Genomic DNA, 27,314 nt, shown 5'->3' with positions numbered 1-27,314 from the left:
AGGAAAGTCATCCATTGCTCATGCCACACAACACATTTTCTAATGTATAAAATTGACCATTGTGTTGACAATGTAGTCCAACTTAAGCTGAAGCCTTTAGGGTCACAAAATAGTGGAGTGTATCATATTAGTTTATATTTTTTTTCTTAAGGTTTGCTCAAGTCACCATCTGAAAAGAAACAATGCGATTGAATAGGATGAAGCCTTTAGTGTAACAAAACAGTGAAATATATCAAATCAAACTAAAGCAATGTATTAGATCAAGCTTTATCTAAGCCCCACAAAGTTTTTCAATCAAAAATAATACAAAATAAACACAAAATATACTCAAGATTGTAACGTTGCCAATCTAGTTCAAGGATGAATAAATCTAGCTCATTATCAATCGATTGTAACGTTGCCAAGAAATATACTCAAGATTAACAACCAGATTGTTGAGATCAAGAATTTTGAGAGGGTAAGGACGAATATCATCTATAAATTTTTCTAAGTCATTAGCAATTGCTCCCAGGGCATATAGCCCAGATGGTGAATGTATAATATTTTTATTACAACAGTCAAGGGTCGAATCTCGTAAGAACTTACAATTTGTCATTCACCCCACTATTTGAATTTACCTCCCTCCATACTCATAAAACCGACGATCGCTGAGGTGGTTGATCCATTTTTTTTCTAAGTCATTAGCAATTACTATATTCAACCGTTGATTGGATTGATTCATGAAAGAAAGTATTTGAAGCAGATTGAGATTAGACTGAATGAACGATAAGAATTGATAGAGTAGAAGCTGTTTGATAACTCATATCACAGTGTAGTAAAAGTGGAATCTGTCATTCCAGCAGTCTCACATGGTCGATCCCATTATCATCTGTAAGGAGATAAATTGGGAAGCTGCAGTTGGGCTATGACGATGGATGTATTATCTCGGCGAAGTAAATTGGGAAGCTGAAGTTGACTACTATGAGGGAGAATATTGTCTCAGTTTCACCGAAATTCAATCCTTGACTATTACAAGAGAAGGTATTATCTCGGCGAAATAAATTGGAAGCTGAAATTGACTACTACAAGGAAGGATATTATCTTAATTTTATCGAAATTCGATCCTTATGTATTTTAGGACGACGACTCGTATCACAATTTGGCTGAGTGGTGGATAATTTCAGAGAAAAAAAATCATGGATGCCGGTGGCAGGGACGGCGTTGATATCACGGAGAGTTTTCTGTGAGCGGAAGGAGCCGACGAAAAGTACTCGAAATGATTTTTTTTGATAAAGTATTTTTCTGTACAAAGCAGAAAATATATACTGAATGTACCATGGATTACCTAATCCATGTGACAATTAAAAAAAAATAATGACAATTAAATAGGAAGATAATAACTACCAAGTAACATTAATTATCATACACTCCGCAGCCTCCTATAAAGCCACCGTCCCGGCAACTCCCCGCCATCGCGCCGACGGACGAGGATCCCTGATTCAAACAGCATGACGAGCCGGAACGTTGTGGTGCCCGATGTGGTCCAATCCATCGCGGTGGCTGCAGTGGCGAACCCGCCGGTGCTGCTCCAGTACCCGCCGCCGCGCGGCGCCGCTCCCTCGCCCCTCCGGAAGAAGCGCCTCCCGGTCGAGCACGGCGGAGGCTGGGCAGGCGGGTGGGTGGAGTCCATGAAGGCTTCCTCTCCCACCCACGCCAAGGCGGCCGCCGCCCTTGCAGCGGCGCCGGCTTTGGAGTACGAGCAGCTGGAGCTAGCCGCGTGGACGGTGAGTGGCCTCTCCAACCCCTTCTCTAACTCGAAAGCTTGGATCTTTCGTGGGCTGACGGTGCTGTTCATGGAACAGAGGCGGCACCCCTCCGCTCTGAGCGAGTTCGAGCAGATCATGCGGGCCTCAAACGGGAAGCAGATCGCGATGTTCTTGGACTACGACGGCACTCTCTCTCCCATCGTCGACGATCCCGACTCCGCTTTCATGACGGACGCAGTAAGATCCCAGTGCAACCTCCCTCCCAGACCCAGTGTCCTTCTCGTCTTCTTCCTCGCTTAAAGTTTCGATTTTTCGTTCAGATGCGAGCCGCCGTGAAGGAAGTCGCAAAGTTCTTCCCCACGGCGATCGTGAGCGGCCGGTGCCGGAGCAAGGTTCCCCACAAATCCCTCCCCTTTGAATGCAACGAAAAAAATCTTCTGTTCCTCACCAGTTCAATTCCCTGTTCCACAGGTGTTCGATTTTGTGAAATTAACCGAGTTATACTACGCTGGAAGCCATGGCATGGACATCAAACTCCCTAAGAACGCCCAACACACCCAAAAGGCACCAACTTTTTCGATACTACACCCTCATTCGAGCAAGATCAACGATAATAATTTAATATTCTCCGTTTGTTTTTGTTGCAGAAACGTGCTGTTCTCTTCCAACCAGCAAGTGAGTTCCTCCCCATGATTAATGAGGTTGGTTAATTCTCTGTCCCCGTCTCTCTCTACATCCCTTTCAGCCATGGCCGCCAAGATTCAATCTCTTTTCTCCTTGCGTTCCAGGTCCACAAACAATTGCAGGAGAGAATCAAACTTGTGGCTGGAGCCAAAGTAGAGAACAACAAGTTCTGCGTATCTGTCCACTTCAGATGTGTTCCTGAAGAGGTACCACAACCAAGTTGCGGCGCATTTCCGTTCTAAGAAGAAAAAAAAACAAATCTTTTCTAAACTTCAATCATCATCTCATCAAAAACAAACAAACAAACAAAAAAACTTGCACGCAGAGTTGGAAGGGATTGGCGGATGAGGTGCTGTCAGTGCTCAAACCATTCCCCAAGTTGCGGATGACGCAGGGAAGAATGGTCAGTCATGGCCTCTTTCTCTCAATCCATTGTCCCCCATTGTTATATCTTGATTATGAATGACCTCTGATCCTCGTTTCTTTAATCTGTAGGTGTTGGAGATCCGCCCCACCATTAAGTGGGACAAGGGCAAGGCCCTGGAGTTCCTTTTGGAGTCACTTGGTAAGCAGCGAGATCAAGGCTCTGTACTTTGTATGTTTATGCTCTCACAAGTAGAGTTTATAGGTTCTTCTGATTGCAAGAATGTCGTGCCGGTCTATATCGGAGACGATCGGACCGACGAGGATGCTTTCAAGGTACACGAATACCGCAAACCTATTCGCGAAGATTTTGCTGAAACCATCAGTACTAATGTGAGTTCCATTGAGTAGGTTTTGCGTGAAAGAGGAGACGGATTCGGGATCCTTGTATCGAAGTATCCTAAAGAGACAAATGCCTCTTATTCCTTGAGGGATCCCTCTGAGGTTGGTGGATTTCGTCGATGAAGCTCCAACTCTCACTTGGAGATGCCATTGATGCCATTGTTGGATGTTGTGCAGGTCATGGAATTCTTGCAAAGGCTGGTGGAGTGGAAACAAAGCAGCTCCATGAAGGATTGGGAAGCTCCATGCAACCCCTTGTTTAAATCAGTATGAGGAACACAGAAACATAGTTCTAACTCTCTCTCTCTCTTTTTTAACATGTTAATGTTTTTGGTCAGGGCATGCAAGCACTGCACAAGGAGCAGATACAAACATGCCCTCTAATATATTTTACAATCATGTTAATGTTTTCCTAAACCTAATGGTATAAGAGGATTCATATAGCCGATTCTATTTAGTAAGATAAATGCTTAGTCGTTGTTTGTTGTATGTTAATGTTTTCCTGCAAGTAAACTTTAACTATGCTGCAAAAACAATGAGTCAGAAGCATTTTTGCTAGCATTCTGTGGGCAATGCTGCTTTCAGGCCTGGACCATGATTTTTGAACACATTGAACATGTGTGTGTACATGCTTGTGCCAAGTTGTGAAGAGTTGGAAAAGCTTGTCCAGGATCAATGAGGCATTTTGTGGTTCTTTTCTTGGAACTTTGCCAGTCTTTTTGATTCCTGAAAAGAATGCTGACAGAAATCTTTGGGAGTTAACCTGCTGCTTTTGAATGCTGATGCCTCCTATCATGGACTCAATTTTTTATTGAATGCATTTCCATAATCTAACCCTAAATGTCAACCCAAATCAACTTCTATCAAGAGGGTAGTGCAGTGGTAAAATATTTAGAGAGCAATATGAGGATCAGAATTCAACTTTCAAATGGGATGAATATTTTGAGGGTTGGGCTTCTACATATGTATAAATTGTGTTTTGAATTTATTTGATAGGCGAATTAAGAGAAAATTTTCTACCTCTAGGATTAATTGGGCGAAGCACGAACATATGGAGTATTAAAAAACATTACACTTCTACTCCATGCAAGGCAAATAAAGGGTAAATAACTAGTCACTTGCAAATACAAATTCTCTTTTTCTTTTAAGAAAAACACATTAGATAAACATTGCACTACTCTTTTGATTCAGTTGTTGGTATTAGCATGCATCAAGGCTTGCATAATTGTGATCCCAAATCACTCTTGGATTGTTTGAAATTGTTTTTTACGATGGAATCAGAGCAGAGTTATTGGATCTCTTAGGATCGATACGATCCTATGTTACAAATGATTTACATATTTTTTATCGATGGTTGTTTTATTGACTTTTAATTGAATCATCTTAATGTGTATTTATATGGATTATTTTTATCTATTGATTGAATGTATATTTATATGAATTATTTTTTTGTTGAATAGTTGAGACCTACTAATTGATTGTTAAAAAATTTATGATATTTAATTTTGTGAACTAAGGGAATATTATTGAAGTTAAATTTGATTATTGTTATTGTGTCAGTAGAAATTTTATAGTATTTTATTTTATGATATAAAAGTATAAATATTATTGAGTATTACTATGCTAAAATGATAGTTAAATTACTAATTAATTTAAATTTGTACAAGTAATAATATTATTTATGGTGTCGAATATCGACAGTTACATGTATATGTAAAATTATTAATATTTTTAGTCATTTTTAAAAATTATTTAATCATAAAATTTTAAAGATTTTTAGTAGGATCATACAATTCTATAATCTGATCCTACCACTCCGATCTTGTAACCCTAAATCGATACTACGAACTATGACATGCACAACAGAATAATAAAAATAATAAGCAAAATAGGAATAATGACTAAGAGTATGTTATATGATTCAATCCCTTGGTCCTACTTCATTCATGAATCTTTTTTGAAAGGTGGAGAAGAGTATGGAGGTGAAGATTATCAAGAGCTTGTAAACAGCTTCAAAAGCCACTAGATAATGTTTTTCTGGGTCACTTAGATGTTGGAATATCACTATCAAAAAATAATTGATGTTTAAATATCAACTACTAGTTTTGGAACCAAAACAAATACAAAGTCAGATTCAGTAAATAAAAATATATTAAATTGAGTATTCCCAATTAGATGAATTATGAAAATAGCAAGTCAACCTTAGGAATAGAATCTTGAGCCAATTAATAAAGCTAAAGATCAAAAAACAAAAGGGAACCGTCAGTTTGGAAATTCAGATTCTTATACCCCAAATAATTATCCTTTACTACATCAACAACCCCGGCCTAAATGGATCGGCTCCACGTTATTCCCAGCTCAGTATGGATCCTCAAGTATGTAGGATCGAAAACACGCTAGAGGGGGGAGGGTGAATAGCGTGTTTGCACGCTTTTCGATTTTTCGAAAAGACTTCGAGTGCGGAAACGGAAGCGCTTAAACAATAAGTGCGGAAGCAGAAACAGAAAGAAAGTAAAGACGAATTAACACAGTTTGTTTTTATTTGGTTCACAGCGCAACACTGCTACTCCAAGGCCCACGGTCCTTGACCGTTTACGTTGGGCAATCTACTAATTCACTTGTCCCTTTCCGGCAGCAAATGTGTCGAAAATCCGATTACAAAACTCAAGTGCAAAGAATAAATAGAATGAAATTACAACTTTAGTTTTTGTTACCAAACTTTTGCTCCCCGGAGTTTGATTTCGGCGTCTCGGTGTTCGGAACAGTCGCTTGAGGCAGGCACAGCACCGACGTCGAAGTTGGAAGTCACGGGAGTCGCGGGAACGAAGTTTGGAGGCTTTTGAATGATATCAATCGGCTGCTGCTCGCGGGTTCCTTATATAGCCGACCTGAGTCGACTCAGATAGCGATCTGGGTCGACTCCAACTGACGTGGCAGATAAAACTTAATCGCCTTTGTCGTTTATCCTCTCTGAGTCGACTCTGATCTCGTTCTGGGTTGACTCCAGCAGCGGCGGCGGCAGCGGCGATCAGATTTTGACCTGAGTCGACTCAAAACCTCACCTGAGTCGACTCCAAGCTGATCTGGCGGAAAACTCGACGCGCTGACTTCCGGATTCGAGCTGATTCGGCTGGAGTCGACTCTAGAGCCCATCTGGGTCGACTCCAGACCCGAAAAATTAGGTTTTTCGTCCGGAGTTGGCTTTCGTCGAGCTTTTCCTTCCTGCACAACAAGTTAGCTCAAATATAACATGTAAAGGAGCAAATCGGTTCACCAAACCAACTTCGAGTCTTAACTTCGGATCTCCGGTGAAATCCTGGGTTAGATCGACGCCTACTGTTCCTCGTAGGAACGCGTCCTCACCCACTCCCCTCGGGAGAATTTACCTGATGCCAACCGAGTCCTCCTGATCCGTTGGACTTGTGCTCGGCTCTGTCGTTGCCCCCCAGGACTTGAAATGCAACTGATCCTCCTGATCAGTCCATTCTTCCGCTGCAACTTTGATCCTCCTGACCAAGTCCAGCCTTCTGCAACTTGGTCCTCCTGACCAAGTCCAGACTTGTGCCTGGTGCACTTTGACTCTGCCAAGATTTCATGCCTAGCAGCACTAGGACTTCACCTGTTTTCTGCAAGCTCAATTCAACCTGGTTAGCCAAACCACATACTTAACTTGATCCTAGTTCCATAATCAAAACACAGGTTTGATCTGCTAGTGCTTCCTGCACTAACAGAGTATTCAGCATGACAAGTGTTTAGTGACCCAATCATCCAAAAGTGCTCGGCTTGTCTAAGTCCCCTGAGTGCTTGATGACTTGAGAACCTCAACATACATCTCAGGAACCCGATCGACCTTGTAAGTGATCGATGATCTGAACACCTAAACTTGGCATTCTAAGTGATCAACTGCTTAAGCACCTCGACTCAACACCCCTAGCTTGCGAAACACTCCGCTTAAGACTGCCCCAAGCTCCATACATAGGATGCTCCTCCAAGCTTCATACACAACTCGGCCCTTCAAGCCCCTCGTGATGGACTGTAGGACCAAGCCATCCCTAACATATCCTCGACAAGGATCAAAGTCGTGATTGATTGTGGGCCTCACAATATATGGCCTGAACAAATATGAACAATAATTAGGCATTATATCACATTTAATTGCTGTTAAGAGGATTTGAGGTATCTCAAAAGTACTTTTATTGTAGATCTTTGGTATCTAAGAACTGATACTACACTAAATTTGAAAAGTTACTCTGATTTTAATTATGTGCAAATTGGACATGAAGAAAACAAGTGGGGATGCTAATTTATTGGATCTTCCCTAGTTAGTTGGAGTAGTCGAAAGAAACATCACGTGGTGATGAGTGAATGCGTGACACAATTATTTTGGATGATGGACACACTAGAAGATTGGATTTTACTATAAAAATGTATAAGTCTTGTGTGACGATATAGCACCATTAATTTAATTAAAAATTTGATGCATGGATCAAGCATATCAAGGTGAAACATTACTTTAGTAGGGATCATATAGTGATAGGTGATATTATTCTTGATTATGTCAAATCAAGATCAAAGCTTGCCAATATATTTACTAAGCCTATTCTTGAGGTTAAATTTAATACACTTAGAGAGTTTGACATGCACATTATTGACTAGGAGAGTCATATCATTATACTAGAATTGTATGTTCACTTAGATAATAGTATACCTAGATTAACATAGAAAATTTTGATTTTTATAATGATGAATATAAAATACAAGTAAAATATAAGGATGATATTTTTGCCTTATATAAGATGTTTGTTATCATAATCATAGAAAGGATCAATCATGAAAAGACACTTATATAAAGGCCATGTGCATATAGTCGTAATTGAAAAGATGAGTTGTTAGGCTTAATTGAAAATTTGAATATTTAACCAATTAAAATTAAAAAATAGAAAAACAAAAATAACATGTTTATTAATTGCAATTATTAAAGTGGGCCAACCGACAATGAGTATTTTAATCTTACCCAACGTTTTAGCTAAACAAATTACGCCTTTTTTAAACCTCTTCTTCCGGGTGCCGAACCCTGGTGGGACCCACCCCACAATTAGTATTCTCCTATCGGGGGCGAAAAAGATTATTAATTTTGTGAAAAGATACTTCTTTTTTGAAAAATTTCAAAACAGCACTTTAACATATTTTTATTTTAGAGATAATTAATAATTATTCTAACTTAATCAAAATTATTTAGATTTAAGTAAAATAATTTTAATAGTATTATAACAATTTTCACTATAGCTGTCAGTGTGAAAGTTATTTTAATAAAGTTGTAATTATTTTAATTATTTTTTATAATTTTAATTACATTGATAATTTTAATTAAATTAAATTGATTTATTTTAATTTAGTTATATATATTATAGTAACTAATTAAATATTTCTGTAATATTATTAAAATAAAGGTACTTTCAGAATTTAAAAAAAAATGATGATGATTATTTTAAAGAAGATGATAAATAAGGGGCGTCATTGAATTTTAAAAAATGGTAATCCCAGTTAGTTGTATTGACTCAATCTTTGAGGGTGATCGATTCAGTCCCATCGAAATTTCTCATCGGTCACTAGGGTAAATCGGGAAGTACACGCAGCGACCAACCCAGATGCCCAACATCCTTTGATTGCAATTCCCATTTGGAGGTCCGGCCCTACGGAAGTTTCCTACCGGTCACTAAGATAAATCGGGAAACGCACGCAGCGACCAACCCAGATGTCCAGCATCCTTTGATTGTGATCCCCATTTGGAGGAAAATTCTTGCAAATATGCCATAGCTGAGGATCGAATCGTGGATACCTGGATGTCCTACCGCGCACCATAGCTGGGACGGCGTCATTGAATTTAAAAAATGATAATCCCAGTAGCCACATCTCTGGGGGTGGTCGGCCCGGTCCCACAGAAGTTTCCCACCGACCACCAGGGTAAATCGGGATGCACATACGGCGGCCAATCCAGATGCCCAGCATCCTTTGATTGCGTTCCCCATTTGGAGGAAAATTCTTGCAAATACGCTGTAGCTGGGGATCGAACTGCGGGTCCCTGAATTACAACTCGAATATCTTACCGTTGCACCATTGCTCCGGGGACGGCTTCATTGAATTTAAGCTTCAGCTCAGAGTTGTAAATTTATGGAAACCAGGGACAAATGAGTAATAATAATCCATGAATTTGCCCACAAGTTGTGGCTGTCCACGCACGTGAAACAGACGTTCGCCTGCCGATGGGTGGAGCACAAAAAATCCCGTGTGATATAGCGATGCTCCCCCAGTCATTTCCAGGGGCGACGGCAGTGTCTATTTCCGCATCGCTTGACTCTATTCTCGCCGGCGATCCATCTCTCCGTCCATCGCTTTCGCCTTCCGTCTCTGGATCCTTAGGAAGGTAAGTCCGCCTCGTTCCCTCTCGCTGCCGATTTCTCTCAGCGCTTATTGTTCTTGGTTCTTTCTAGTGCACTCGATGCCTTTAACTTTCTGTAGTATGGAATGTTATGATCTCGGATGCGTTTGTCTTGGAATTAGTGGGTGTAGTTGATCATTATGGCACATTTCAGCGACTTGAATCACCATTTGGTTTGAAGGAAACCTTTTCAACTTCATGTGTTTGTTGTAGTTTGTTATCTGCCATGGTGGCAGTAGCCAGCATTAGGTCTTTGCTCCTTTTTTTCCTTCTTGAATAGCAGTGGCTTGTCTAGAGTAAAAATGACAGCAGGTTTGTCAAATTAAAAATCCCAGTTCCACTTTCCTATGCTGCGAGATGGAATTATTGCAATCAAGGAAGATAATAGCTGGTTCATCCTTCTATTTAACAGTGTATCTTCTCGATCTTGATGGAACTTGTTTGTTAGTTTATGTGATTTATGGAGAAGACAGTCATATTGCATATGAGTTAGTGCAAATTATTGGTATTCAACTAATGGGAGGTCAATTTACAACATGCTCGAATATATTAACCTTCTTTGGTATTCCGACCCCTAAAATCTGACCCATCTCACCAACTTGGGCAGTGCTACACAACTAATCTAGCACAATATTAGTAGGCCACATCATCAACTGTTGTTGAGACTAGCTCAAATTTGTTATTTGGCAATAGTGTTTTGACTACTGACTTAAGTTTGAAATCTCATACTGTGCCGAGCGAAATAGTCGAAATGTATCATTCTCCTTCCTATGTTTCATCTCTTTCCTTCTTTAACTTCCAATCCGTCACTGACATCATATATCAAACCTTCATCATGATACCAAAACAATATAATTCTAGATAAAGACTGAAACTTCAACATGACTTGAGATTTTGAACCTTGTCACAAATATTGCTTCCATTAAATTTTCAACAATTGACCATTCATTATTGTAACAGTTTATTGTGATCAATTGAGCATCTTAGTTATCAATCAATTGAGTGCCTGTTGGGTAAGTCAATAAATATTTTTCACTTTGAAGGTCAATAGCAAAATCGAACACATTGAAAACCTTGCAAACTTGCTTTGATGATTCATTTTTAAGGATATACATTATGAAACGTAAAGAAGGACACAATTGATAATAAGGATTTTGTGAAGTATTTTGCTTAAATGCATGAATAAATACTGGTGTGTTGTCATTGTGATATAGGTTACATCGTAATTCGTCAATGGAATGGAGGTATCTTTAACCAAATATATGTTGCATACTTATGCTAAAATATTATCTAGAATGTCTTGGAAAAAGCTATTGATAGCTTGTAGAAGGATCCAAGGAAACATAATCTTGCAATAAATTATACAACATGTCCTCCTGAGATATATTTTGAATGCCCAACATCAAAGAACTAAATTCTTTTACATAGTCCCTCACAAAACCATTCTATTTGAGACGTTTCAACCCATCTCGTTGCTTGGAAGGAATTGATCTTTCATTTCCTTCTTCAACCAATCCCAAGTGTCAATTTTTTCCCGATCCGGATTGGCTTCATCCACTATGTGCTTTCTCTACCATAACTTCACATCACTAACAAGGTACATGATAGAAATTATCACTTTCTCAGTTTCAGACACTCTAGCAGGCGAGAAGTACTGCTTCATATCCCACAAGAAATTTTCAAGTTCCTTGGCACTCCGTTTGTCTCTAAAAGATTTTAGTTCTGGAACTTTTACCACTAGACAATCAACCCCTCTTTTTGCATTAGAAGCCACCGCTCTTTGCATAATGACCAATTCAAAGCGCATATCATCATTATCTTTACGAATCTGAGCCATTTCTCCCTAATTTGATCCATAGTAGCCTCCAAATTAGCAATCTTTGCAATCAGATTGTAATCATTTTCTCCCTTAGGGACAAAACCGATTAAGGCTTCAACGTTCACAATTCGTTCTCTGATCTCGTGGTTGATTGTTGGCATCTTTCTATGCTTTGATACTAGTTGTTGCAGAGTCAAATTTCTTCCTTGGAAATGTTCTTGCGCGGCCACCAAGTCTTGCACTTGATTCAACCAACTAATGCACTAGAAATGCTCACAAGAATGCCTCCCACAAATGACCAGCAAAAGTCACAAGCAAGTAACACACAATATACAGGAAAACTCCCAACCTCTATTATTTACAACAATAACAAAGGATTACAAAGTGGAATATGACAGATTCGCTCACTCTCCCTTTGCCACTGCGTAACCTTGCCTACTTATAATGCATAGGCAGCAGTTGGCTTGACAGTTACATAACAATTTTTTTAACTATCTTTCCCACATGTATACAACTATTTGCCCACATCATTTTGTTGTTTTGGTACCATGTCAAAGGTAAGCCTGCATGCATTATGCTTTGCCCAAACCCGACTCCATGACTTAGGCGAAATAACCCCCTTGCTGCTTCATCCATGGTGTTGCATTGCATGCGCCCACCACATGCCATTGCTTGCATTTCTTGCAAATCTACTTGACTAAATGCTTGAACCTAGCATATCCGATCCTCGCATCTGTTCTCCATAATCCAAATTTGCCTTGTATTTGGACAACCTTGCATGCTGCCACAATTCTTGTGGCTGCTTGGCATACCTTGTGCATATACCCAATAGGTTGGATCAAAGGAGCAACACCCCTATGCTTATACCTAGCCTTGCCATTAATTTTAAGGGGCTAACAAGCATCTGTCACAGGGTCAATTTTTGTCTTAGCAATATTCCTGCGCGACCACCAAGTTCAACATTTAATGTGGCCCATTAATGCACCACATATGCATAAGAGAATGTCTCCCATAATATAACCAACAAAAGTCACAAGCAAGCAACACACAATTTATAGAAAAGTTCCCAACCTCTATTATTCACAATAGAAACAAAGGATTACAAAGTGAAATATGATAGATTTGCTCACACTCCCTTGCCTATTTATAATGCATAGGCGGCGATTAGCTTGATAGTTACATGCTAGTTTTGCTAACTGCCTTTTTTACATGTACAAAATTGTTTGCTCACATCATTTTGGTGTTTTGGCACCATGTTAAAGGTCAACCTGCACGCCTTGTGCATTAGCCAAGCCTGACACCACGATATAGGCGGAACAACCCCCTTATTGCTCCATTCGTTGTGCTACATTGCATGCACCCACCGCATGCCATCGCTTACATTCCTTGTATGTCTGCTTGGCTAAATGCTGGGAGCTAGCATATCCAATCCTTACATCTGTTCGCCATAATCTAAGTTTGCCTCTTGTACGAGTTGGATTTTGGGGCATTGCTCCTTTGATCTTGCGAGCAGGGCATGGCAAGCAACAACAAAAGTTGTGGTGTGTAGGGCTGTCCAAGCACAAGTCAAGCAAGAGGTAGACTTGGATTGTGACAAATAGGTGCGAGAATTGGATGTGCTAGGTCCGAGCATTTAGCTAAGTAGACATGCAGGGAATATGAGCTATGGCATACGGTGGGCACATGCAATGTAGCACGATAGATGGAGCAGCAAGGGGGTTGTTTCGCCTATGTTGTGGTGTCAGGCTTGGGCAAAAGCACAAGGTATGCAAGCTGACCTTTGGCATGGTGCCAAAATTACAAAATGATGCGGGCAAACGGTTTTATACATGTGAGAAAAATAGTTAGCAAAACTACCATGTAACCGTCAAACCAATCGCCACCTATGCATTATAAATATGTAAGGTTGGGCAATGGCAAAGGGAGTGTGAGCGATTTTGTCATTTCCACTTTGTAGTCTTTTATTATTGTTGTGAATAATAGCGGTTGAGAATTTTCCTATACATTGTGTCTTGCTTGCTTGTGACTTTTGTTCGTCATATTGTGGGAGGTATTTTTATCTGCACTTGTGGTGCATTAGTGGGCTGAATCAAGTGTGGGACTTGGTTGCCGCATAGGAACATTTCTAAGGTAGAAATTGACCTTGTGACAACTGGTATCAGAACATAGAAAGTTGCCTGCAGTTGACCATGAGATCAGAAAATGATTTGCGAATGTTGAAGCCTTAATCAGTTTTGTCTTGAGGGAGAAAGATGATTACAATCTGATTGCAAAGATTGTCAATTTGGAGGCTACTATGGATCAAATTCAGGGGTCTCTAATGGAGGAAATGACTCAGATTCATAAGGATAAAGAAGATATTGGTCATTCTGCGAAGAGCGGTTGCTTCTAATACAAAAGAGGGGTTGATTGTCCAGTTGTAAGAGTTCTAGAACTAAAATCTTTTGGAGGCACACGGAGTGCCAAGGAACTTGAAAATTTCTTATGGGATATGAAGCAGTATTTCTCAGCTGCTAGAGTGCCTAAAACTGAGAAAGTGATAATTTTCAACATGTACCTTGTTGGAGATACGAAGTTATGGTGGAGAACGTGCATTTGTGGTTGATGCCAATTCTAGTTGGGGAAAAATTAACACTTGGGATCAGTTGAAGAAGGAAATCAAAGGATCGATTCCTTTCAGGCAACACTTCGTTAATTGCACCAGACCGGTTGAAACATCTCAAACAAAATGGTTCTATGAGGGACCATGTCAAAGAATTTAGTTCTTTGATATTGGACATTCAAAATGTCTGAGGAGGACAATTTGTATAATTTCCTATATGGTTTATAGCCTTGGGCACATATAGAACTTCGAAGGCAGAATATGATCTTCCTAGTGCAATTGTTGTTGTTGATGCCTTGGTTGATTTTCATGTAAACAAAGATAGTCTGGACACTTCCTCGTCTTCCAAATCCATAAACAATTGAAAGGATAAGGAAGGGGAATGGAAGAACAATATGGGAAAGGCGGGAATGATCACGCTGCTTTCTAAGGAAAGAACAACTTGAAGAACCAAGGTTGTTTTTTATGCAATGGGCCTCACTTGGCAAGGGATTGTCTAAAGTGAGAGACAGTAAATGCTCTCTTGATAAAGGAGAACACTAGATGCCCAAACAGGAAGTTGTTGCTTTTGTTTATCCTTTCCATTTGTTGAATCCAATTTTTGATATTGAACGTGTTGAATTGCTAACCAATATCTCAGAGGACATGGTGCGAACACATTCTCTACTCTTGCACATTGTTGTGGAAAAGAATGGGAAAATTGTTCATGCAATGGTTGACATGGGGGCCACTCATACCTTCGTGTTATCCAAACTTGTGCAATCATATGGGCTGTCAATGAGCAAATGCTTAAGTTATATCAAATCAATGAATGCAAAGACGCAGACTGTTTTGGGTATGACTTATAATGTCCCTATTGCTGTTGGCACTTGGGTTGGGAAGACAAATATAATGGTTATTCAACTCATTCTCGGTATTGATTTCTTGAGGAAGACAATACTTATGTTTCACTTGGACAGAGTAATGGTGATGCAGGAGTTAAATCCTTGTTTTGTTTATTGCGTGTACCCTTATCGGAAGGCTTAGGATAAGCGAAAGATATATATCTGCGGTATCACTTGAAAAGGGGTTAAAGAGTGGTGAAATATCTCATTTGGCTACTTTAATCAAGATTGAACCTGACATGTAAGTTGAGATGCCTGATTTTGTTGTTAGCAGTTCAAGGGAGTTTGCGAAACATGAAACCTTGTTATTGCGATTACCTGTCGAGGTACACAAAGATACTTGTAGCAAGGTCAGTAGGGTTATGCAGGAGCAAGAGGCCTACACGCAGAAATGTTCGACAAGGACGTCAAGTTCTTCTGGTGGGAGTGGTTTGTTAGCCCCTTAAACTTGATAGCAAGGTTGGGCATAAGGATTAGGGCGCTGCTCCTTTGATGCAACCTATTGGGAATGTGAGCAGGGCATGCCAAGTAGTGATGAATTGTGGTAGCACATAGGGCTATCCAAACACAAGTCGAGCAGGAGGTAAGTAAACTTGGATTGTAATGAATAGATGTGAGGATGGGATGTGTTGGGTCCGAGCATTTAACCAAACAGACTTGTAGGGAATGCAAGCCATGATATGTGGTGGGTGCATGCAATGCAGCACGATGGATGGAGCAGCAAGGGGGTTGTTTCACCTAAGTTGAGGTGCCGGACTTGCGCAAAGCATTAGGTGTGCAGGCTAACATTGACATGGTGCCAAAGTAGCAAAATGATGTGGGCAAACAATTTTGTAGATGTGGGAAAGGTAGTTGGTAAAATTGCTATGTAACTAACAAGACAACTGTTGCCTATGCATTATAAATAAGCAAGGTTGGCAGCGGCAAAAGAGGGAGGGTGAGCGAATCTATCATGTTCCACTTTGTAATCTTTTGTTATTATTATGAATAGTTGAAGTTGGGAATTTTCCTATACATTATATGTTGCTTGCTTGTGGGTTTCATTGGTTATATTGTGGGAGACATTCTCTTGTGCAATTGTGGTGCATTAGTTGGCTGAATCAAGTGCGGGACTTGGTGGCCGCGTAGGAACATTTCGAAGGTAGAAATTTGACCATGTGACTATTGGTATAAGAGCAACACTTATAAGCCATCATTATCCTTATGAATCTGAGTCAATTCCTGTATCAGAGACGCCCAAATTTGATCCATAATAACCTTCAAATTGGCAATCTTTGCAATCAGATTGTAATCTAATTCGTTCTTTGATTTCGTGGTTGACTACATGCATCTTTTTATGCTTTGATACTAGTTTCATAGGGTCAAATTTCTGCCTTAGAAATGTTCTTGTGCGGTCACTAAGTCTTGCACTTGATTCAGCTAACTAATACACCATAAATGCTCACAAGAATGCCTCCCACAAATGACCAACAAAAGTCACAAGCAAGCAACCTACAATGTGCAAGAAAATTCCCAATCTCTATTTTTCACAATATTAATAAAGGATTATAAAGTGGAACATGACAAATTTGCTCACTCTCCCCTTGCCATTGTCCAATCTTGCTTATTTATAATGCATAGGCGGTAGTTGGCTTGACAATTTTACTTTCTCATATATGCAAAATTGTTTGTCCACATCATTTTGTTGTTTTGGCACCATGCCAAAGGTCAGTTTGCTCGCCTTGTACTTTGCCCAAGCCTAGCATGGCAACTTAGGCAAAACATTCGCTTGCTGCTTGATAAGCAACATTTTGACATATTGTTTTGCGTTCATACTTAATGTTTTAATCCTTTCATATGGTTAAATGTTGATTCATATCATGTTGTACAAGCAAAGGGTCTATTTCAAGTTTCATAGCATTTTATCTACATTTATGATATTGTTTCTTAAAATATGAATGTGATCTTGTAGGGAAGCAAAAGAGAGCATCAACCATGCCCAAAAGCATTTCTAGCAAGGAACACGACCTAACCGTGTCTTTTGATGTTCCTCCCTTAAGTTGACCAACAGGGAACACGGCCTGACCGTGTCCCCTGACACAACCTAGTCATGTCCCGTACTGCAACTTTATCGAAAGCACTCTTTGAAGCTGGTTTAGCTTGGTTCGCTTCACTTGGAGAAAGGAGGCTGGTTCACTTGAAGCATCACGGGTTCAACAAGGAGCAACCATTTCGCTTCTAAGGCAGGTCACATAGCCCCCTTAAGCCGAGAGTTTTCTCATGTAACAGAACATCATCACCATCTCATCTTTTTCATGCCACCACTGGAGCTTCTTCTCCATCCACAAACACTTAACCCGATTGGGAAAGGCGCTACTAGTCGACAACTCCACCTCATCTATCGGAGCTTCTTATCCATCTCTAGAAGCACACAACCCGATTCGGAGAGGCGCCGTCATCCCACATCTCCATCGTCGGAATCTCCATTGACAAGCACTCAACCCGATTAGGACAGGCGCCATCATTTGTGGTACTTAGTTATTACTTTACATTTGTCTTTATCTCTTTCGTATTTGTAGTTTAGTGTAGTTATATTTCCACTAGTTACATTAGTTTACATGTTGTCCTATGTATTCAATACAAAAACAAACCCCCATTTACAAACAACTTATTCTTGAGATTAGCATTCATCGTTGCATTCCGCGAAAGACGATTCGAATTGTCTTATACTGCATTAGAATAGGGGTACTTTGATACCGTAGCACGACATACACGTTATCACAACTCTATCCATCGTGCTGCATTGCATGCATCCACAGTATGTCATCGTTCGCATTTCCTGCAAGTTTGCTTGATTAAATGTTTAGATTTAGCCTATCCAATTCTCACATTTGTTTGCTACAATCCATGTCTATCTTCTGCTCGACTTGTATTCGGATGGTCCGACACGTTGCTATAATTCTTATTGCTACTTGGCATGCCTTGTGTTACGTCCCGTGAGGTCGTCCGAAAAATTTCGGCAGCATCTCCCCTGTAACGATGACCTTTCTTGAATACATACATATACAAACAGGCCTACATGGCCGCAATAAGGACTACACGTCCTTCAACACACATCACATATACACAACAGATAAAATATAAGGCCCACACGGCCACAACTACTACACAGTACATGCATATAAAACTAGAACAGATAACTACAACAAATCCACACAGCAGAAATACCAATCTATGCAAAACACACAACTATCAGTATAAGTCTAAAACTCCGATACTCACAAAAATCCAACAAACCACAAATACAACCATATTGAATATAACAAAATTCGTACCAACTATAACATACAAAAATCCTCTGAAGTGAGATGGATACAGCCGGCCAGATCTCCAAGCTCCAAGTAAAATTCTCCTATTTGCTACCTGGGGAGGAAACAAGACAAACCACAGGGTCTGGGTAGTGAGCATCAGATACTCAGTGGGTACAGGAAAGAAGTGCATGTAAAGTTAAATATCAGCAGGAGTAATAATAACAGAAATACAGAAGATATACAGTCTCTACCGTGGATAAATAAGGAAAGGTAGATACTAATCAACAGGTAACAAGAATCATGGTAATAGAACATGATATATCAACTGAGATAATCAAGAAAGATCAATACTGTGTAACAGGTATAGGAATCATGCGAATATATGCAATGCATGTCATGTTATACAATGCAACAGTCATACATCAAAACATTGCAACATCATATATTATATAAGTGCAACAGTCACACACAATGATGCTGCAAACAACAATGCAGTATAATACAACAGCAAATGCATGCTAGCACCCATACAAGCAGTGCTTTAATGATTGCACCCTCACAGGCAATGCGTAGCACCCACACAGGCAGTGCTAAAAGTGATCGCACCCACACAGCAGTGCGTCGCACCCACACAGGCAGTGTGTACCACACAGGCAGTGCTATAATGATATAATGATCGCACCCACACAGGCAGTGCTATAATGATATAATGATCACACCCACACAGGCAGTGCTATAATACTCTCATCCATACAGGTAGTGAGAGGTAACAACAACAAGCAACAACACCTACTTCTAGCATGTAGATGTTATGATAATCATCTCAACATGTAATGGTTACAACTAATCAGCATAATCAACATGTATCAAGAGGGGTCATCATAGATCAACGATACCAATTGAAGACTGTACTATCAATGGATAATCAATCAAGGTCAACAGGCATGTATCAATCAACGAATATCAAAAAGTATCAACTAGATAACACACATAGGTGACAAGAGTATCAATAGGATAATATCAGATCATATCAAAGGTTAACCAGCATGTATTAATCAACAAGTATCAAGAGATATCAACTAAATAACACACATAGGTAACAAAAGTATCAACAGGATGATATCAGATCATATTAAAGGTCAACAATAAGTGTCAAGCAACGAATCCAGCAACGAATACCAATAGGATAGCAACAGGATAATAACTGGATAATTAATAACAAGATAACCATGCACTATGAAAAGAAGACCTGTGTTGACCAAGTACAGGAGTACCCACCTGATGTAACGCACGTCGATATAAGAACCCTCACAAGAACAATCCTCCGTACAATAAGATCACAAATCACGGTCCTGCAAATGACAAAACACAACCCACTAAATACGATATTCAATTAATTCCATCAAAGAAAACCCTAGCCGATTCTAAGGTTAATCTAACCCAACCAACCAGATCTGTACCAACGGTCACATCCGGATCTAAGCTAACCGTAATTAAATCCAACCCATCCACTTAATTCATGCTAATTAAACACGAGTTAATCTTATTCCAATTGATCTTCAACCGAATCTAAACCAACTGATCAAGTCAACTTGATACAAGTTAGTTTTAAATTCAAGTTAAGGATCAATTACCATTTAACTGATCCAACACAACCTTAACCTATAACCTAATCAACTAATTGAGTTCATGTTAACACTTACAACAATTCACCCTAATAGACTAATCAAAACCATAATCCCTAATTAAATTTCAACATTAACCCTAACAACTATAACCGGATCAACTTAACATCAAACACCCAATTAAACCAATGGAATCTATAATTCCATTTGTTACAACCGGATTCAACAATTCCAACATCAACAATTCAAATCAACACCAGCAACAACATTCCAACAGAAACCTAATAGATCCAACATAGTTACTCAACCGGACAACATCAAACTATCAATATAGATCTGATTGAAATCAACAAGGAAATCTTACCTTAGATCGAGCTAGTTTCGATTCTTCCTTTGATCCAAGCCGTAGAAGCCACTTCAATTCTTCTTCTGCTCACAAACAGAACCAACCCAAAACCAAATTATCGATCAAACAGTACCTAATCCTAACAGTCAAAAACTTCCAATCAAATCCAGAACTCATCACCAACAAGATTAGCCAGAGTCAAAACTTACCTTAGATCCGATCCAACCGTGCCCTAGGAAGCCCTGGTCTAAGCTCTGATTTCTTGATCAAAGTTGCTGCCGATTAGAAACCAATTCCGGATCCGCGCTGTGAAGAGGCGATCGGAAATCTGAGGAGATTCAAGGAAACCTAATGAGACTCAACTCAGAAAGCCAAGCACAACACAACCCAACTCAGATTCCCACTTACCGATCGATTCTACCTCCTACCCACACCGATTGAACCACCGCTGCCGACCTCCAATCGTCTCCCAACGGAAGCCAAACCCCCTCCGGCATCGAAGCTTCTGATCGCCGGTGCTCCGCCTTGCTCTCCTCGCGAGATTACTGCCGGCAAACACAGGATTGTGCAGCGAAATCACAATCCCCCTTTCGGCAGATGCAATTGCGGGCGAAGGCAGGGTCGCGCGAGCTCTCTCGTGCAACACGAGGATTAAATCCGGAGAGAAACGGTCAAACCTAACCCATTAAGGATTGGGCTCAAACCGGGTTCAACTCGGATCTTTACTGTAGCAAACCGGTTTGATCTTGGTTCGCTTGGTTCACTAATCAAACGAACTCCGATTCGATCCAAACCAATTTTGTTCTATTTGTCTTCACAAAATGGAACTTCTCATGGCTTCCGTTCTAACAAAATCTCCTCCACAACGAACCAAACCAAATTTGTTCAATTATTTACAAATTACCTTTTATTTTCCGGTATTTTACACCTTGCCTACATGCCTAGTGCTATTAAACTGGCTAACCTGCGGTGGGACAGGCCGACCCACCAAAAACCCGTCATATGGCGGGGCGGGGTGGGGCAACCCACCATCCTGGCCAGTTGGGATATCCATAATCCAACCAACCCAAGCCGAGTTGCGCGTTAGGAGGGTCAATCCATGAGCCTATCAAATATATATATATATATATATATATATATATATATATATATATATATATATATAGGTTGAAAATTTTAAGTTTAGGTTGCGGTTTAGACGGGTCAAACCGATGAGGCTATTGAGTTTTCTACTTTAAATTTTGAAAAAAAAATTCTCAACCCGTAGGCCAACTAGAGCCCGCCACAGGCTAACTCATGCGGGTGGGCGTAGGCGGGTTGGCCCGCTATATCTGTTTTAAAATGGTTGATAAAATTTCAACTCAATCAGCTTAAATTCTTTGGCGGAGTGGGCCATATCTGTTTTAAAATGGTTGATAAAATTTCAACTCAATCAGCTTAAATTCTTTGGCGGAGTGGGCCAACCTGACAGACCAACTCAAATTGACGGCTCTACATATGTCCAATAGGCTGATCAAAGGAGCAGTGCTCCAATCCTTATGTCCGAGAGTTCTATCTGTGCCCAAGGGTGCAAATCATAAAGGAAATTATACAACTTGTGCTCTTCAAATATATTTTGAATGCCCAACGTCACAGAACTAAATTCTAACATAATCCCTCATAAAATCCTTCAGTTTGATACATTTCAACCCATCTTATGGAATCTATAAAGTGTTGCTTGGAAGGAAATGATCCTTTATTTCCTTTTTCAACTGATCCCAAGTGTCAATTTTTATCGACCAGTATTGACATCATCCACCATGCGTGTCCTCCACTATAAGTTTGCATCACCAACAAGGTACATGTTGAAAATTATCACTTTCTCAGTTTCAGATACTGTAGCAGCAGAGAAGAACTCCTACAATAAATTTTCAAGTTCTTTGGTACTCCGTATGCCTCCAAAAGATTTTGGTTTCAGAACTCTTACCATTGGACGATCAACCCCTCTTCCTACATTAGAAGCCACCTCTTCACAGAATAACCAATTCGAAGTGCAAATCATCATTATTCTTATGAATCTGAGCCATTTCCTCTATCAGAGACTCCCGAATTTGATCCATAGTAGCCTCCGAATCGACAAATTTTGCAATCAAATTGTAATCTTCTCCTTAAAGGACAAAACCGATTAAGGCTTTAACCTTCACAATTTGTTCTCTAATCTCGTGGTTAACTACAAACATCTTTCTATGCTCTGATATTAGTTGTCACAGGGTCAAATTTCTCTACCTTAGAAATATTCCTGCACGATCACCAAGTTTTGCACTTGATTCAACCAACTAATGCACCACAAATGCCTCCCATAAATGACCAACGAAAGCCACAAGCAAGCAACACACAATGTATAGGAAAATTTCCAACCTCTATTATTCACAACATAATAAAGGATTACAAACTGAAACATGACAGATTCACTCACTCTCCCTTTGTCACTGCCCAACCTTGCCTACTTATAATGCATAGGTGGCGGTTGACTTCGCGGTTACATGACAATTTTGCTAACTACCTTTCCCACACGTACAAAATTGTTTGCCCGCATCATTTTGTTGTTTGGCACCATGCCAAAGGTCAACCTGCACTCTTTGTGCTTTGCCCAAGGCCAACATTGCGGCTTAGGCAAACAACCTCCTTGTTGCTCCATCCGTCGTGCTGCATTGCATGTGTCCACTGCATGCCATCGCTCGCATGTTTTGCAAGTTTGCTTGGCTAAATGCTTGGATCCAAAACATCCAATCCTCTCATCTATTCGCTACAATCCAAGTCCCCTCCTGCTCGACTTGTATTTGGACAGCCCTACGTGTGCCACAATTCTTGTCACTGCTTGGCTTACCTTGCGCACATGCCCAATAGGTTGGATCAAAGGAGTAGTGCCCCAATCCTTATGCCTAGCCTTGCCATCAAGTTTAAGGGGGATATATATATATATATATATTGAGAAGTCTTTTTCCATGAAGTGGTAGTAGTTTCTGTGGGCCTAACCTAGAAACTTTTATGACCTGTGTAGCATCAAAGCATCGGTATTAGGAAACTATGACATCTGCTTGTTTCTCTTTCTGCCACTTGAATATACTATATACTGGCAAATTGAAGTAGTTGTATTGCTATGCGATTTGACCAACTAGGAACATCTTGCATTGAACTTCTATTTATTTTGTAGTTAGTTTACTTGTCTGACAGTTTTTTCTTCTGTCTAATTGCAATTCTCAGGAAATATACGACGAGCGATGAGATATGTTGATTCTGGCATGAATTTTTCAGAAAAGCAATCTTTTTCTGAAAAACAAATGGCAAAGGTATTTCTGTTGGACAACAACTGTACATTTTTACTTGTCTGCTAATTTAAGTTGCAGGGGTGATAAGTATCATGAGTATAAGTTTCCCCCCCCAAATCCTATTATGCATGTTTTTCTGTACCCATTCCAGATAAATGAGGTAAGAGCATCACTGGGTTCACTGCCAGCTAAGTTACTTCGTTATGCTTCTGATGCATCAATTGCAAGATATTTAACAGCAAGAAACTGGAATGTTCAAAAAGCAACTAAAATGTTAAAAGAGACCTTGAAGTGGCGACTTGAATATGAACCAGAAAAAATTCATTGGGTGAGCAAAGTCTTTGCTCTTGCTCTTTTTCCTTTTGTTGTATTTTTAAACATAATTTTGTTTTCTGAAGTTCCCATCTCAGAATATTTTGGAAAGATATTTATTATGAGTGGATTTGAAATTTCCTTGAAATTTGTTAAGGTTCAGTATGTTATACAGGTTCCTATGTAAATTTGACCATGTAGAGCCTATCCTTGAGATTTCTCAAATGCCATTTCCAGGAGAAATTCCATTGGAAATCACGTCACATATATCTTTATGCTTTGTCAAGTTTCATTTTTTTTTCAAATTAAAAGGAATGGAAGTATTCATCCTTGTTTATGAAGCAAGATGTAAGACATTGGCTTAGGAGCTGTTAACAGGTTGAAAAAGAAAAGGAACAGAATTAAACAGAAAGTTTCTATCATGTTATTTTGAAAATAATCTCAAGCTACTGAGAGAATGTCTATACCAAATCAAATTTTATTGGTTATACTATACCTCTAAATGTTCTTTTATGTATCAATGGAAGTCAGTTATGGTAAGTTTTTTTGTATATGCCCTTATTTGTGTTGTTGAACTCATTTACTATTGCTATTTCTTCTTAATTATTTTTAGGATGAAATAGCCTGTGAAGCCGAAACTGGAAAAATTTACAGAACAAGTTTCTCGGACAAATTAGGAAGGAGCATTCTTGTCATAAGACCTCGATGTGAGGTTTGAATATACTAAGACTGTTCTTCACTCAAGATTCCCTGCCAAGTTGATGTTTCATGAAGTAAAATTTGCAGTTGGTAGGACAAATTTGCAGGCTGTGCCTAACTTTCTGCATCTTCATTTTCATTCTGTAGAACTCAAAGTCAATCAAGGGAAAGATTAGATACTTGGTATACTGTATGGAGAATGCCATATTGAATCTTCCATCTGATCAGGAGCAAATGGTGTGGCTCATTGATTTCAAAGGATTCGACCTGTCAAATATATCAATCAGGACAACCAAAGCAACAGCTGATGTTTTGCAAAATCATTACCCTGAAAGATTGGGCTTAGCCATACTTTACAACCCACCAAAGTTCTTTGAACCTTTCTGGAATGTATGCATCCTCCTTTTACAAATTTTATATCTGAACATTTGATCTTGTTACTTTTTCATGAAATTATTTTGTTATGGCTCTGCATCACAAAACCAGTGTCTGAATCCCAGAACAAAGTTTATTTTCATTTGCTAATGCTTATCCTTGTCCATACTTCCAAATTTAAGTATACCATGTGGATCTGCTGTTGCAGTTCTGACCATAGAGGATGAGCTAACCTTGTGCAAGCAACATGCATATTTCATAAATTACATGATTCTTTGCTCTTGGTAAATCATAACTTCTCTCCTTTCTTTTTCATCAAGGAAAAAAGATGCTATTGTTGCCTACTCAATCTCATGGATATTCTTAAAACCCCTTTTATCTTTAAAGACACAAGGACACATCCAGCAACTTCCTGCAAGACTTTTCCAGATTGGCTTTTCTAGTATTGAGATGCTTTATAAATTTAGATAAATCTTTTTAGTCTTAGCATTTATATCAATTTTGTTCAGTTTTTAGTATCATACTGTTTTTTAGGTATATGTGAAGATTAATTCTCTATAATCTGCTTCTCTACCCTTCTTTTTGTTTAAGATCTTCTAATATTCATTAATTTATTTTGAAAAAGGAATTCCTATTATGTTTCTGTAAAGATTAAATTACAAGCTAGAAACTACTCTCAGAATCAACACATCTAGTATTATTCTTTTTATACAAGTGCCAATTTGCAGAATATATTGGTTCTCATGCAACCTTATCATTGAATTGAGGTCCATATTAGTTGGCGTACTTAATCTATGTTTTTTCACAGGTTGCAAAACACTTGCTCGAACCAAAGACCTATAGAAAAGTAAAGTTCGTATACCCAGATGATGACAACTCCAAAATGATCATGGAAGAATTCTTCAATATGGATGAATTAGACTGTGCATTTGGAGGAAATAACCAAGTGGGCTTCAACATTAATGATTATGCTGTTAGGATGAGAGAAGATGAACAGAGATGCCCTTCTTCTGGTGCCAAGAAAATGGTTCATCCCCAGAAAAATCTGCAACTTTAGATGATAATTTTAGTGCTGGAAATTGTGAATCAGAACCAGAACCCGGTTCTAGAGGAACAACAGAAAATGACATTGTTGGTTCAAGCAGCACCAGAGGTACTTCATTGCCTTAAATAATTTCAGGGAGTGGAAATGATCAGTTGTTTCAATGTTATCCAACTGATAGAAATGCCTTAAATAATTTCATTGCCTTAAATAATTTTCATGTTTCTATACCAAATATTCAAAGTTATGAACATGAAATGCAGAATGAATTTGATTTGGTCTTTCTTTTTCCTACTTATACATATTGAACTTGTTGTATTAGAAAGATTCAAGTGTACCAAATTGGTCTTCTTCTCTTCAATGATGCTATACTTGTGGGTCAGATTGTTTCAGTTTGAAGTTTTTGGCACCCATAGGCCTTGTTTGATTTGTGGATGGAAGAGAATGGAATGAGGATGTGAATGAAAATAGTCTAGAATTGTGATTTTGTTCCTTTGGTTGGTTGCATTAGTTGAATGATATGATAAGTGGAATGATTCAAATTTATTTTTGGTTTGTTCAGTCAATTTGATTCTGATATACTTGGTTAATCCAATTTGCCAATCCAATTCTTTAGGCTCCTATTCACCCAACAACCAATTCACCTTATCCTTTTGACTTGTTTGATTCATCCAGTTTATTTGATTTGTTCAATCTAATTCTTGATTTATCTTGCTAGTCTGTTCTATCTGCCCAAACTGCATGGCCTACTTATTTTCCTTGTCCATCCATCTATTATTGCTCATTTAGCTGATCCATTCATTTTGGCCCCTTGATGGCTCTACCCAACTAGTTTGCTTGCCCCCCTTGATGGCTCGGCCCAATTGGTATGCGCCCAATTGGTTTGCCCTCTTGATGGCTTGACCCAATTGGTTTGCCTATGCCACTATCCCATATCCCACCTGATTAATTTTTTTTAGTAATCGAGGTTTCTAGTTCTTTGAACTGGCTAATCCTAGAAGTGATCGATCTGGCCTCATAGAAATTTTCCACTGGCCACCAGGGTAAATCTGGAAAGTACTCACGTTGAGGCCATTGACAGTCGACCTCCACGATCAACCCATCGTTGTAGAGCTCCATGCTTCTGTCCGTGTATTAGAACCGTGGGCCACAACATGATTCATATCCCACCTGATTCATATAATTTGTTGGACTTGTTCAATAAACTCGATTTGTCTTGCTTGTGCAATTCATATTTGTTTCTTAATTTCTACTTTGGATTTGAGATGATAAATAGGATTATATTTGATAGGGTGTAAACGTTTCATCTTGTAAGTTGTAGAATGGGTAAAATAGAATAGGCTATTTCTAGAATAGGTCATTTCACCTAAACTATTCAT

At 39.2% G+C, this 27,314-nt stretch overlaps 1 protein-coding gene and 1 pseudogene across 3 annotated transcripts; both read left to right on the top strand.

The window, feature by feature from the left end:
• The first annotated feature begins 1,474 nt into the window (after positions 1 to 1,474).
• Positions 1,475 to 3,633, top strand: LOC141812155 (putative trehalose-phosphate phosphatase 6). Of its 3 annotated transcripts, XM_074700190.1 has the most exons (11): positions 1,475 to 1,763; positions 1,842 to 1,982; positions 2,066 to 2,137; positions 2,217 to 2,309; positions 2,393 to 2,446; positions 2,534 to 2,635; positions 2,755 to 2,832; positions 2,925 to 2,994; positions 3,058 to 3,128; positions 3,204 to 3,296; positions 3,372 to 3,633. In XM_074700190.1, the coding sequence occupies exons 1-11, from the start codon at positions 1,488 to 1,490 to the stop codon at positions 3,465 to 3,467; spliced, it is 1,146 nt and encodes a 381-aa protein (XP_074556291.1). In that variant the 5' UTR covers positions 1,475 to 1,487; the 3' UTR covers positions 3,468 to 3,633. The 3 variants fall into 3 exon arrangements, with proteins under 3 accessions (XP_074556291.1, XP_074556290.1, XP_074556292.1); XM_074700189.1 differs by having other exon boundaries at positions 2,925 to 3,128; XM_074700191.1 differs by lacking the exon at positions 3,372 to 3,633 and having other exon boundaries at positions 3,075 to 3,128; positions 3,204 to 3,290.
• A 5,864-nt stretch (positions 3,634 to 9,497) lies between these two features.
• LOC141812157 (uncharacterized) lies at positions 9,498 to 26,225 on the top strand (annotated as a pseudogene).
• Positions 26,226 to 27,314: the final 1,089 nt, after the last annotated feature.

This window comes from Curcuma longa, chromosome 18 (genome assembly GCF_044706935.1).
Source record: "Curcuma longa cultivar G26 ecotype Majalengka, Jawa Barat chromosome 18, ITB_CL_G26_1.1, whole genome shotgun sequence".
NCBI classification, from domain to species: Eukaryota; Viridiplantae; Streptophyta; class Magnoliopsida; order Zingiberales; family Zingiberaceae; genus Curcuma; species Curcuma longa.
This window is presented reverse-complemented; position numbering and strand designations above follow the sequence as displayed.